This window comes from Ipomoea nil, unplaced genomic scaffold, assembly GCF_001879475.1.
Source record: "Ipomoea nil cultivar Tokyo-kokei standard unplaced genomic scaffold, Asagao_1.1 scaffold1407, whole genome shotgun sequence".
NCBI classification, from domain to species: Eukaryota; Viridiplantae; Streptophyta; class Magnoliopsida; order Solanales; family Convolvulaceae; genus Ipomoea; species Ipomoea nil.
Genome location: NW_017617835.1, coordinates 1,362,510 through 1,375,881, shown reverse-complemented (window position 1 = coordinate 1,375,881; position 13,372 = coordinate 1,362,510). Strand labels below are relative to the sequence as shown.

Sequence of the window (13,372 nt, the reverse complement as noted above, 5' to 3'; positions counted from 1 at the left end):
TTTCATTCTGATAAATCCGAATTACAACACGGATATCCGACCGATCCGAACCAATCCGAAAATAAAAATAACCGATCGGATTAGTCAACAAAAATAAACGGTTAGGGTGGTCAAAATGGAAATCCGAAATCCGACCGAGAGTCTCATTCCGCAATTCGATCCGTCCGATCCGTCCGACTGCACAGGCCTAATCTAAAGATGACATATTGAGATGCAACAATTCCTGGGGATTAGCATTGTCCAGACTCTGAATATCTCCCAGTCTACTCCAGCAATCCTTAGTGAAAGTGCAATGCATGAAAATATGAGAAATTGATTCCCTCTGGCCGTGACAAAGAACGCAGCTTGGTTAATTCTTAAGATAACTGGTTATGGCATTATTATTAGGGACTCCAATGGAACGCAGATCACAGCATCACTGGTTATGGTTCTTTTAAGAGTTAATTTTTTTTAAAATTAAAAAATCCATGTCAGCCTATTATTACCGGTAACTTGTGAGAAACCTGTAAAAAATGCTAGACGAACAAAAATTAATGATTTATGACTCAAAATATCACTTATTAAAGATCAAGGTGCGGCATGAATAATCATGAATGGTTCATGGTGCGGGATGATACTTTAGCCTAATATTTCAAATACAGTAAATTGCAATTTTAATTATTAGAGTTTTGTTAATTTCAATTCACCATTATTAAAATTGTTAATTTAGTGCTTAGTTATTTAAGTTTTATTAATTTTGGCCATTCTAATCTCTTTTCTTTCTTATTCCAGGGGAGAAGAAAGAAAAAAAAAAATGACTAAAATACTCTCATTATTTTACCTATTAATATTGAATATTGTCCCAATTGGGGCTTGAGCCCATGACTTCTCATTTTAGAGAGTCACTTCATGCCACTTGATCACAAGGTTATTGACATATTACTTTGGAATAAGGGTCAAATAGACCACTGAACTGCACACGAGAATGCAATTAGGCCACTGAACCTAAAAAACCTACAATTGGGTCCCTAAACTAACCAAATTCATTCAATTTGTCTATTTTTCAAGTTTCTCAAGTTTCTAACAAGTTATCCCTCCACCTAGGATGCATATGTGGCATTTAAAAAATAATAATTTATTTTTAAATTAGTTTTTTTTAATGTTTAATAAATAAAAACTAAAATAATTTATTTTTAAATTAGTTTTTTTATGTTTAATAAATTAAAACTAAAATAATTTGTTTCTTTTTTTGAAAATAAAATCCAAAACCCATGTACGATTAACAAATTATTTTATTTTTTTTAAAAAACAAATTATTATTATTTTTATTTATTAAACATTAAAAAATGAATTTGAAAATAAATTATTTTTTAAAAAATGCCACATATGCATCATAAGTGGAGGGGTAATTTGTTAGCAACTTGAGAAACCTGAAAAATGGACAAATTGAATGAATTTGGTTAGTTTAAGGACCCAATTGTAGGTTTTTTAAGTTCAGTGGCCTAATTGCATTCTCGTGTGCAGTTCAGTGATTTATTTGACCCTTATTCCTATTACTTTTAATGTATATTTTAATTATATTAATTTTATATACTAATACTAAACTTATCAAGTTACCATTATGAAATTTTGAAATAAAAATAACTACAGTCAAGTCTCGTTAACCAGACCAAATACATAGTGAAAGTATATTATTTTACTTGTCCTCCATGAATATTACTCTTAATTGTCTGAATTAAAACTTGAAAAGTAACACTCTAAATCTTGAGTATTTTGAATAAAATGTATATTACTGTCACTTATCACTAGCATTATTTGTAGGTTAAAATGAAGAAAAATAATCACTTTTAAATAACTTTAATTTTCTCATTTGAAAAATAATAATCTTTATCTTTATATATATATATATATATATATATATATATATATATATATATAATAAAGCAGAATCTAGCCACAAAATTTTCTCTTCAAAGTGTGATCTTCCTCTTGGCTTATGTAGAGATATTGATTCCTTCACACAACAATTTGCTTCTCGTATCGACGAATTAGAAGAGATGTCAACCGACAACCGTATCTGGAAACAACGATTAGTGGATATTGGTACTGTCACTGCACAGCAAGCAAAGGATTGGGGATTCACTGGTGTAATGTTAAGAGGTTCAGGGGCAAGATTAGCAAGTATGAATGCATTAATTGTGTGGGTGGATATATTTATACATATTTTTTTGAAGTTATTATGTGTATTTATATTTTATAAATTATATTTTATTATTATAGTTATATATCTATCTCTATCTCTATCTCTATATATATATTAAAGCATAATGAAGTATGGAAAAAATTTTATTGTATTGAAATTTATATATATTCATTTAAACCTCAATTATAATTAATTTGACTCCACATATATAAATAGGAGAAATTAGATATAAAATAAATATAGTCCTTACATAAATAATCTTTTTCAAATGAATAAATTTTTGAAAAATATCGCATGTTATTTTATTTACAAGTTTTATTTAAATACATTACTTATTACTTATATAATTAAAGTAGTTATTTCAAATTCAGATTCCTTTAAAAAAATCAAATTCAAATAATAATACAAGTAACAATAAACTTTAAAATCAACATAATAATAGCATAATTAAACTTTTAAAAATATTAAATATTACATTGTATAGTTATACTTATATTTTTAATCAAACTAATTCTGAGTTCAAGAACTCAAGTACGTATTTATGTTTCCACAACCATTACTTACTTTACTAATTCAAAGGATGTCAAAAATTTAATTGGTAAATTTGTTAAATTAATAATAGTTCGTGCATCGCACTGGACAATTACTAGTATAAAATGATAGTGATGAATATGTTTTATATTTTAATATTATTATTTTTAATTTATAATAAAAAATTGAGAAAATTGTGAAAATGAGAAACATATAATAAAAAGGGAAAATGTACTAAGTAAGTCTTTTTTTCTTTTGGTTTGAAATACTCATAATTCTTTACAATGTAATATATGTTCTATACTTTCTCAAACATTTTATATTTTTCAACCAAAGAATATAAGTCCCACCAATGGAGATCGAAACTATGACAACCCATTTGAATTGATAATCGAGATGTCATCACACTAGATTACTAAATAAGTCTTTAAACACCACATATATATATATATATATATATATATATATATATATATATAGTTAATACCCAAAATCGTCCTCGACTATAGTGATTTTTCTCAATTTCGTCCTAAACGACTTTGGTGACCTAATATCGTCCCAGACTTTTGTGTTTCGCTCAATTTCGTCCTCCATTTGTTATTCCGTCAAATTGGTGTTAAATAAAGGGACAATTCAATAATGTCAATATTGATCTTTCTTTACTTTCAACTTGTGAAGTGCGAAATTCCTCTTTCTTGTACGAATTACACCCAAAATTACTCCCGGACTTGCAAATCAAATTTTATATTCGCAATTTTAGGAGTAATTCTGGGAGTAATTCGTAAAAAAAAAAAAAGGGATTTCGCAGTTCACATGTTTATGAGTAAAGAGATGCCAATATTACAATCACTTAATTGTCTATTTATTTAACACCAAATGTACAGAATAACAAATGATGGACTAAATTGAGCAAAAGCACAAAAGTCTGGGACAAAATTGCGCGAAACACAAAAGTCCGGGACGATATTAGGTCACCAAAGTCGTTTAGGACGAAATTGAGAAAAACCACTATACTCGAGGACAATTTTGGGTATTAACTCTCTCTCTATATATATATATATATATGTGTGTGTGTGTGTGTGTGTGTGTGTGTGTGTGTGTGTGTGTGTGTGTGTGTATTTCTTCTAGCATTGTATAATCTTTGAGAAAATTTCAATTTTGGTCATATGACTATAGGGGCTTTGTTAATTTTAGCACCTGACTTTCAAAAGTGTCAATTTGGTACCTTAACTATGCAATTGTTATCAATTTTGGTCACTCCGGTCAAATTGCCGGTCAAAATTCGCTAGCAAATTTTAACAGTTAAAATAATAAGGGTATTTTAGTCATTTCACATCTCTTCCTTCTTCTCCGGCGATTTTTTTTTGCCAGCGGAGAACACCATCGTCGCGATCCGGGTCGCCCAGACTCGCGTCAACACCCCGAGGCTCAACGCCAACAATGTTCACGCCAAACAGCCTCAGTTGCTTTGCAGCAGCCTTGCATTGGACCACAACCACCGACTCGTACACCATTGCTTAGGTGCACTCTCTACGACGCCATTTTTCCCGCTTCAAACCCTTCCAGAACCACTACAAACACAGGGATATATACCTACATGGACATGGTTGAGGGTGATGTCGGTGTTATTGAGGGCCTGCTGAACCGATGGCGAGATCTTGGTAGTATCCTCGTAGACGGAGATGGAGATAGGCCAGCAGTAGTTCAATTTGACCAACGCCAAGCTAATATTCTGCGCGATCGGTTCGCATGCGACTAGAGTGGCCAAAATTCGCTGGAAAGAAAAAAAAGAATTCGCCGGAGAAGAAAGAAAAGATGTGAAATGACTAAAATATCCTTATTGTTTTAACTGTTAAAATTTTCCGGTAAAATTTGGCCGACAATTTATCCGGAGTGACCAATAAGTGCCATATGCCTCAAAGATGATCTTCAATGCAAGTTTGTTATGTTATGCTAGGCGATATGGGCAAGCAGAAACGCATGTATCTGGCGAGGCAAGCAGTTCTCGAGAGATTCCGTCAGTACAAAGATGAAAATTAGAAAAAATAAATGATGTCATTTACTTTCAAAAAAAAAAATGATGTCATTTCTTTAAAATAATAAAGACAAAGATAAAAAAAAAAACTTAAAAAGGTACTAACTTATTTTGAAATGCTACCTAAAATAACGTTTCAAAATAAATTCTTATTTAAGCTACGAACTTATTTTAAAAACATTACCAAACAAAGTTTATAACTTAAAATAAGCTCCTTCAAACAAAGCCTACGTCGGTACAAGTCAATCAATGGTGAGCCGTGCTGATAATGTAACGACAAACGAACATTAGTGTTATAGTTATGAGTAGATATATAGACTGAAACGAGAGCGATACATCATACATCACAACTGAGACTTTCTACGCACAGGAGAGAGCGAGGCGCTTCGGAAACTGCGCGTCATCGAGATTTCAGGTAACAATTGAAGCTACCCAGAAACAAAAAAGATCTATCTGATCTTCCTCGCGTAGAAATGCATTTTTCTTTTTGGTATTTATGCTTTTCTGCGTTGTTTCTACATTCATGTACTATCTCCTAATCGTGCTTGATTCATAATTTGGTCTTCGATTTGTCCGGGGCTTTGACGTAAATCGAAAAAATGTTCGTCATGAAGATGTGGGTTTTCTGTTCTTGTCACTGATAATCCATTTTTGGGTATTTTTCCGGATAATTATAATTAAATTTCCCAGCTTTACTTTGGGATTTCTCTCTCTCTCTCTCTCCAATAAATTATTCTCTTGCTGTAATTCGAGTTGAAAATGAATGCCTGATTATCTGTGATTAAGGAGACTTTTGATCCGCATATTTCTCAGCTGGGTTAGTGGATTTGTTAATGTAGATTCAACTACGTCGATACTAAGGTATCTCTATTGTAAACTGTTTGCTGGGTACAAACTAATGGATTTTCTAATATTGAGTAGCCTTGGTTTTATGCACATTTCCTGAGTTTGTGCAAGTGTGTTATACCAATGGCTGTATTTCATTTTCAGTTGTAAATGATGAGTTGGGCTGTATTACTTGAGCTAATCTTAATTTCTTTTACCTGTAGGTGAAATATACAATTGTTCTAACAGTCTGCTCTCAGTTTTGTTTGAAGGAATGAGTTTCACTGGCTCTTCTGTAGCTTCTGGTTAGTATTTTAATCGTATTTATTTTATTTTATTATTTTTGAGCATGTTCCATTAGCTAAGAATAATTCTGGATGATGTTTTTGTTGGATCCTGTAATTCATCCTAATGGGTTTGGAGTAGTTTAGTAGTCTAGTAGCTTTTGATCCATTATATTTGCAGTATCTGTTGTTTCTTGTACTTAGCCTTTGTGAAAATCATTGAAAATTTGGCTGGTTATGGAGGAAAACACCCAAATACTTTCTTTCTCTGGTTCTTTTTATTCGTAGGAGAAAGGGTGAGGTAGAAGTATAAGTGAAACATTAGGAGACATATCTATATTTGCACCGTATTGTCTATTATAATGAATAATGGAGAAAATTTTATTGTTATTATTATTATTATGATTATGATTATGATTATGATGATGAGAATCTTGCCAAATATATTCAATTGTTCAATCTGCAAATGCAAGGGAGGAGTACTAATCAAAAGAAGAAATGATTTTGACGACTTTGTCTCTGTATATCATTTCTTTATTCTTTCATAACTGAGTGAACTGTAATTTAAATCCTTATAGCTGGTAGAACTGCTGGAAGGTCATTCAACTTTGGACGGACTTATGTGGTGAAGCCCAAAGGTAAACACCAGGCAACTATTGTTTGGTTGCATGGCCTTGGAGACAATGGCTCTAGGTACTTCCATCCCTATTCCTTTTTGTGAGTGTCAATGTGATATGCTTTTGCATAAAGATTGTGTGCATCCTCCTCTTCCTATGACCTTGCCTTTAAGTGTCTTAATATCATTTGTCACTTGAGAATGGGTTTATCACTTTATCTCATGTCCTTTATCTTGTTTCTGGAAGCCCGGCATATTGATCTTACCACGCTTGGAAGTATAACTTTCTGTTAGCAGGACCCAATCTTTAATATTTCCTTTAGTGAAAAGGATTAATAAGTGATTTTGTTTCATGTTGAATTACAGTTGAAATTAATGTATGAGAGTGCTTAAATGAATATAAAATTAATTCTGTGAGCAATAGAAGTAAACTTTTCATTTTTATCTTTATCGAAGTGAAGAGGGCATCGGTGTTACGTCTTCCTTGCTATGGAGTATGGAGTTCTCAGTTAGTTAGTTGATATAAATGTGTTCATCATCCATACAACCATCCAAACTCAATTATGAAGCTTACTTAATCACATTCTTTGCTTTGATTTTCTTTTTTTGACAGCTGGTCCAGTCTTTTAGAGACTCTTCCTCTTCCAAATGTAAGGATTAGTTCCATAGATGTACTTGCATTAACCTTTTGTTGCATCATTCTACATTGGAATATACATGCTTTTGCTTATTGATGCATTTAACAGTCTGATTGTGTTATTCCAATGTTTTTTTAAAATGCAGATTAAATGGATCTGTCCAACGGCCCCTCAGCGGCCAATAACTTTATTTGGAGGCTTCCCTTCAACTGCCTGTATGTTGCCCTGCTATTTTAGCTGTTACTTTTCATTTTGATCAGCATATATGAGCAAATCTTACTGTAGTTATACTGTCTTAAATACGTTGGGGGAGAAAGAATCATTATGCAATCAAAATTGCTTTATATTACTAGTTGACCTAAACACTTCACACTTTTTTGCTGAAAGTTATGGATGTTATACTGTCCATAGAGTTCGATATTAACACATGATATAGTTGACTATGTCATCAATAAACACTTTTCATGGTTGAATCAGGGTTTGATGTGAATGAGCTTTCCGAAAATGCAATTGATGATGTAGAGGGCCTGGATGCTTCAGCGGCATATGTGGCAAGCTTGTTGGCTACTGAGCCTTCTGAAAGTGAGTTTTTATCTCGCAGTTCGAGAAATATAATTCCTGCCCTAAAGATATTTAAAACTTTTCTTGTTTTGGCCTTTTTAAAATTCTTGCTATTTCAGGTTGCTATGATTTCTTGTTTCCTAATGGGCTTTCATGTTTTAGGATATCAGATTTTGAGATTTTATTTTCCTCTTTTATATAATATGTTGGTATTTAGGGAGAAATAGTTCCTACTCATTGTATGATTATGGGAACCAACATGGTTGGCGTGGTGGTTCAGCACCTCGTCCCTTAAGCATGAGGTTGGGGGTTCGATCCCCACCCATGTGAATCGAGCAAACCATTTGGCCAGTCCCCTACCACTTAGTGTGCTGACAGTAGGGACGGGGGATTAGTCCTTCTGGCTATCGGCTGGAGGGATACCTTTGGGCAACCAAAAATAAAAATAAAATTGTATGATTATGGGTATATTGCCCGTTTATATAAGCATATACCTCATCTATCTAATTATGCATTTGATTTTGACAAACAACTCTGCTACTACTAAAATGTAGCTGAACAGAAAATGCAGCCCCCCTCGCTAATTATGCTCAAGTTCTCAGTAAGAACATAACGGCTTATCACCCTTTCACATTTATTAATACAATTTGTGTTTTGCAGTCAAACTTGGTGTCGGAGGCTTTAGCATGGGTGCTGCAACCTCCCTTTACTCTGCAACTTGTTTCACGCATGGGAAGTATGAGAATGGAAACTCGTACCCTGCCAACTTAAGTGCAGTTGTTGGATTAAGTGGCTGGCTTCCTTGTGCAAAGTTTGATGCCTAGCAACCTTCCCTTATTTCTTCTTATTACAAGCACGTTGGATCTAGTAGATATTTTTGTTGATCTATTATTCTGGCAGGACTTTAAGCAACAAAATGGCAGGGGTAGAGGAGGCTGCAAGGCGGGCTGCTTCACTGCCTATCCTGCTTTGTCACGGCAAAGGTATTTGATTTTTGTGTGGTCTCATTTGTATGGCGTATATATGCACTGAAAATTGATTTTCTTTCTATGTACAGCTATTTTCTATTTTTTTAACCAGGTGTAACTTGATATTTTTTTCATACAATTTGATACAGGAGATGATGTCGTTCCATACACGTTTGGCGAGAAGTCATCCCAAAAGTTGATTTCATCCGGATTTCCAGATGTCGCATTCAAATCATACACAGCGTATGTGCCTTGCACTTTTGAGATCTCGTATTTATGACATTTTGTAAAATAAATTCAATAAACCATCTAGCGTTGTTTGATTGACAGCCTCGGTCACTACACTATCCCAGAGGAGATGGATGAAGTTTGTGCATGGTTAACCTCCAAGCTCGGGCTCGATGGGAAATAGTTATCTTCCCATTTTGTTAATTTTGATTGTTGCTCAAAGGGCACTATGGTGATATGAAGGTTGCAAAATTGCTTTGTTTTTTGTTTTTTTTTTTTCATCTTTTTTAATGGATTGTATTTGACAAGTATTCCATCCAGAAGGTTGTAGCTTTACTCATATTGTATGAATTTATGGACCTTTAAATTATCTCTTTATTGGCTTGGGGGAAGTAAACAGTGCTATTTGGTAATTTCCACTCTGAATCTATTCTGTGCTTTATTTCTTGTATTCAAACCTCAATAATCTGTCTCAACTCAACTCACAGAGCTATGCAAACCTTTATGAATATTTTGTACAAACTTGATGAACATTTACTTCAAAAATGTAAAAATGGAAGAAATCTATCTTCAAAAGCCCTGGATGAACAATTGAATTGGCTGTTCTGAACAGTGAATTACAAGCATAATGTTTGCTTTGAAAGCAATGGAAGTTGCAATGATTAAGCAATCACTTGAAAAGCCCCACTGAAAATACACCTCAAGAGAATATGAAGAAACCATTACTTGTGGGGGCCACAAGGCTCATGATACAATGTGCTCTCTACTGTCTACACCAAATAATGCTCCTCTACTCTACTGCCATTGATCACAATTTTGCCACTTGCAGAAGAAAGTTGTTGAACGATTCAAGCCAATCACGAACGGATTTCGAATAAATAATGTCTCACTTGGATATCTCCCTTATAAAGCACACTTCCCCGCTGCCACGGGGAGGTGATAGCAGGTGCTTATCTGGATCGCCATCCTCGCTTTCATTGGGTTCCTGGGGTGTTACAGTAGAGAGCGACCCACTCCCATCTTCTTCTGGGGCACAATGAAAAGAATTAGCAAGTTCGGAGTAGCAGAAACATTCGGTCTATAGTAAGATCTGTTGTTTGCATTCACGAAAGGAGGATGAAATTCGTAATCGAAGACAAATATAAGAAGAAACCACCTGCACAAATATGGTATTCAGGAAGCTGTTTAACACTCGTTACTTGAAGGTATTCGGGAAGAAGACAGCTGCAGAAAGCACCTGAAAATTTAACACCAATTAATCATTCAATGTATAGAAATATTAGGGGAAAACCACCGATTCTTGGACTTTAAAGTTGCTTTTTTTCCTAAATAAAAAGAAAGTTTAGAAGTCGAGGGAGATGATGAATCGGGAAGAAATTATTACCAAGTCTGGCAAGTCGATTCACCCACCCGGGAATCCCCTTCCTAGTCAGTCTCCTAGCCATATCATCTGTGAAATGGTTGCAGTTCTTGGAGATGAGGTGGTAGGTGTCCCCGTGGTATTCAGAAGCCACATTTTCGATAAAAGTTCGGAATTCATATGGAGGTAGGTTAATCTGACCCAGCGGGATCGAACATCTGTAGCTAAAACCTGGGCAGCTCTTAGGCTCCACTTCAAACACCCCGCTTATAGGAAAGTCATGCGCTCCAAAACCATATTCCATTCCATGGACTGGAAATTTTTGCAATGCGGAAACAAAACTGAAAATTAATTCTTAGTAAAGTCTCATTGCTTCATTTCGCAACATCGTTTCATCATCAGGTTACAATAAAACGTCACTTTATTGTTCTTTTATTTTTCACATGCCTAGTCTACCAAATAAGTCTTCCGAGAAAATACACATGCTTATAGAAAGAGAGGTAGAGATCAACTTATCTGGTCACAAAAAGACCGCATAATCTCACAAATAAAACATATTTGTATAATCACTTTAAAATCATATCAAGAACAATCAACTAATATCAATCTGGCCAGCACTTTGTCCCTTAATTGGGCCGCCCCGGTGCGAACAGGGATTAGTCTGAGTATGGTACGGGCTTAAAGGTGCCTCCTACAGTTAGGGCCTACTCAAGACACCTCGTGGTCTGACAAAAAAAAAAAAACTAATATTCACCGTCTCCGTGTCTTGTGCAACTAGTTACAAAGATGCTTGAAGTATGCCTACTTATGATCAATTTATGCACAGAATATATTCTTTAATAGATAGATAACCCAAGCAACCCGATGATTTATCTGGAATTTCATACGGATCCACTCATTATGAAGATAAAAGCATATCTTAGAGAAGCAAATCAATACAGCATGAGCATCTATAGAATATTTAGAATGGAAATGAGGGAAAGTTTGTCACATCTGCATGCTGTTTTTGCAAAAAGAAGCTTACTTTTCTGCTTTTATGCTCACTTAACTTTCAAAGATTGTAATGAATGAAAATGGAGGGAAAAAAAAAAGATAAAATGAACATGTATATACAAAGATATCCATGAAGGAAAAAGGAAATAGAATCAGTCTAGAAGTAACTCATAAAGCACGAAAAAGATCAAAATTGAAAACAGTGAAAGAAAAAGGGAGTTCAGTTATTGCTTGCTCCTTAAAACCTTGGCATTTGTAACATGCTTCGAAGGACCAATAACCGACAGCATCTCTAGTGTACACTGTACAGGAAGACTCTCGAGAATGCTTGTAGACATTAGAAACTGTTCAATTATTTATTTCCCGAAAACTACAGCCTACCAATTGCTTCAAATCATTCCTATTATTTATGGTTCTAATTTTCTAGATCTACATGGCTATTCAAAGAAAGTCAAGGGTACATCATGAATCCCATCAAACTTAACATGCCAATAAAGACTAAAGAGAGATTCAAAGTGAAATGAATGTCATTGCAATCTCCACTTCCTTATTCCATCTTTTTCTTGGGTCTAGGAGCCAGAAAGGCACAAAGAATCATCTCTACCAAATATGGAATATTGGAATACTAATTCAGACTTAATCAATAAGACTCCATTAAAAACCTGTCCTTCAAACAACAAATTTTCAGTACCAAGAACTGTTCAAGATTTCAGAAACTCTATCACAGAGACCAACCACAATATGTTTCAATAACTAGAGAAAAACCCAATTCCTTAAAAACCAAGAAATGTTAAGCAAAAACAAATGCACATAAACATAAAACATAGATATATGCAAAAAAAAGGGTGGATTGATTGGGTGGTGCTGACCTTCAATCCCAGAATGGAAGATGCCAAACCCAAACCAAATGGTATAGTGATTGATGGGAGTAAGGTCATAGACGTTCAATATAACCTGCGAGCCGCGGCTGACGTTGCTGCTATTGCTGTCGGCGGTTGAATCGCTTGCATTTGCAGGCTCTCGGCTTGAACAAGAATGTGAGACGATGTTCCCTTCGCCCATTTGATTACCTTTTTCAAGAAACATAAAAAAGGCCCTTTTTTTTTTCTTCTTCTCCCTCTGGCTAGCGATGATAAAACATCCCAGAGTGAGATGTTTTGAGTAGTTTCGAGTGTGATGTTCCAACCTTCAAATCTTGAACGATTTGGGTCTCTCTCTCTCTCTCTCTCTCTGGGATTCTCTGATTCTTTCTCTCTCCGACTAGTGATTAGTGATTACACTTCTGGGAGAGGAAAACTATTTTCATTACTATTTGCTCCCCTTAATTGCTTATCAAGCTTAGACTCCCTACAGCCTTAGATCTCACTGCAAATTTCGTTTTCGCTTTCTTTGTCATGGCAGAAATGGATAGAAACAATCAATTATCAGAATTTCGGGGAAATTAATATATTTTTACATTAAATGTACGGAGAAATTAATTGGAATAATATGCAGAGTATAAATTTGAACAGAGTGACGTGTAAAATATTTGTTTATTGGATGTCCAATAATAGAATGTATGATAAATGATATAAAATGATTAAAAAAATAAAAATAAAAGATTGTTTGATAATGATGACAATTATTGATGAAACAACGTTAATATAAATTTATTTGTATGAGTTGTCGAATTATTTGGCTTTTGAAGTGTACGTTCAAATTAGATTACAAGTGTGTTGGTTCTTTTTCTCTTTTTTTTTTTTTTTCGCGTGTCAAAAAATCTGTCGTTATTATCTAAGAACGTGTAATATATGTGGAGAGGTTCATGCTTTACTTACTTGACTACCCTTTTTTCACAAGCTTTTGAGATGTGTCGGACAAGGAATAAGAAGTTGAAATAGACAAGTAATCTGCAAGTATTTTTGTACAAAGCTACAATTTAATTAGTTACAATATGAAAAAGAAGACGTGACGAGAGTTCAAAAAGTTATATTCTAAGAAGATTGATTGCTCAAGTTATTATTCTCAAATTTATACACTTGGTAAACATCAAGCTTTGAAAGTTGAACTTATTCGGGTGGACCATACACCACGACACCACGTGAAGGGGATTTCATGGAAGAGTGATACAAGGAATTTCTGGTATAAATTTAGCAAATGATGTACATTTAG

The 13,372-nt window shown here is 34.2% G+C and overlaps 2 protein-coding genes across 3 annotated transcripts; one reads left to right on the top strand and one right to left on the bottom strand.

The window, feature by feature from the left end:
- The first annotated feature begins 5,036 nt into the window (after nt 1-5,036).
- LOC109186543 (acyl-protein thioesterase 2) lies at nt 5,037-9,289 on the top strand. Of its 2 annotated transcripts, none has more exons than XM_019336565.1 (10): nt 5,037-5,163; nt 5,798-5,878; nt 6,436-6,550; nt 7,087-7,123; nt 7,257-7,326; nt 7,589-7,693; nt 8,333-8,483; nt 8,573-8,655; nt 8,790-8,883; nt 8,971-9,289. In XM_019336565.1, exons 2-10 carry the CDS (start codon nt 5,848-5,850, stop codon nt 9,050-9,052), a joined length of 768 nt encoding a protein of 255 aa, XP_019192110.1. In that variant the 5' UTR covers nt 5,037-5,163; nt 5,798-5,847; the 3' UTR covers nt 9,053-9,289. The 2 variants fall into 2 exon arrangements, with proteins under 2 accessions (XP_019192110.1, XP_019192111.1); XM_019336566.1 differs by lacking the exon at nt 5,037-5,163 and adding an exon at nt 5,380-5,403.
- Nucleotides 9,290-9,433: 144 nt separating this feature from the next.
- Nucleotides 9,434-12,650, bottom strand: LOC109186544 (deSI-like protein At4g17486). The gene is made up of 4 exons (XM_019336567.1): nt 12,091-12,650; nt 10,253-10,540; nt 10,025-10,105; nt 9,434-9,894 (listed from the first exon to the last, which is right to left on the bottom strand). Exons 1-4 carry the CDS (start codon nt 12,305-12,307, stop codon nt 9,755-9,757), a joined length of 726 nt encoding a protein of 241 aa, XP_019192112.1. The 5' UTR covers nt 12,308-12,650; the 3' UTR covers nt 9,434-9,754.
- Nucleotides 12,651-13,372: the final 722 nt, after the last annotated feature.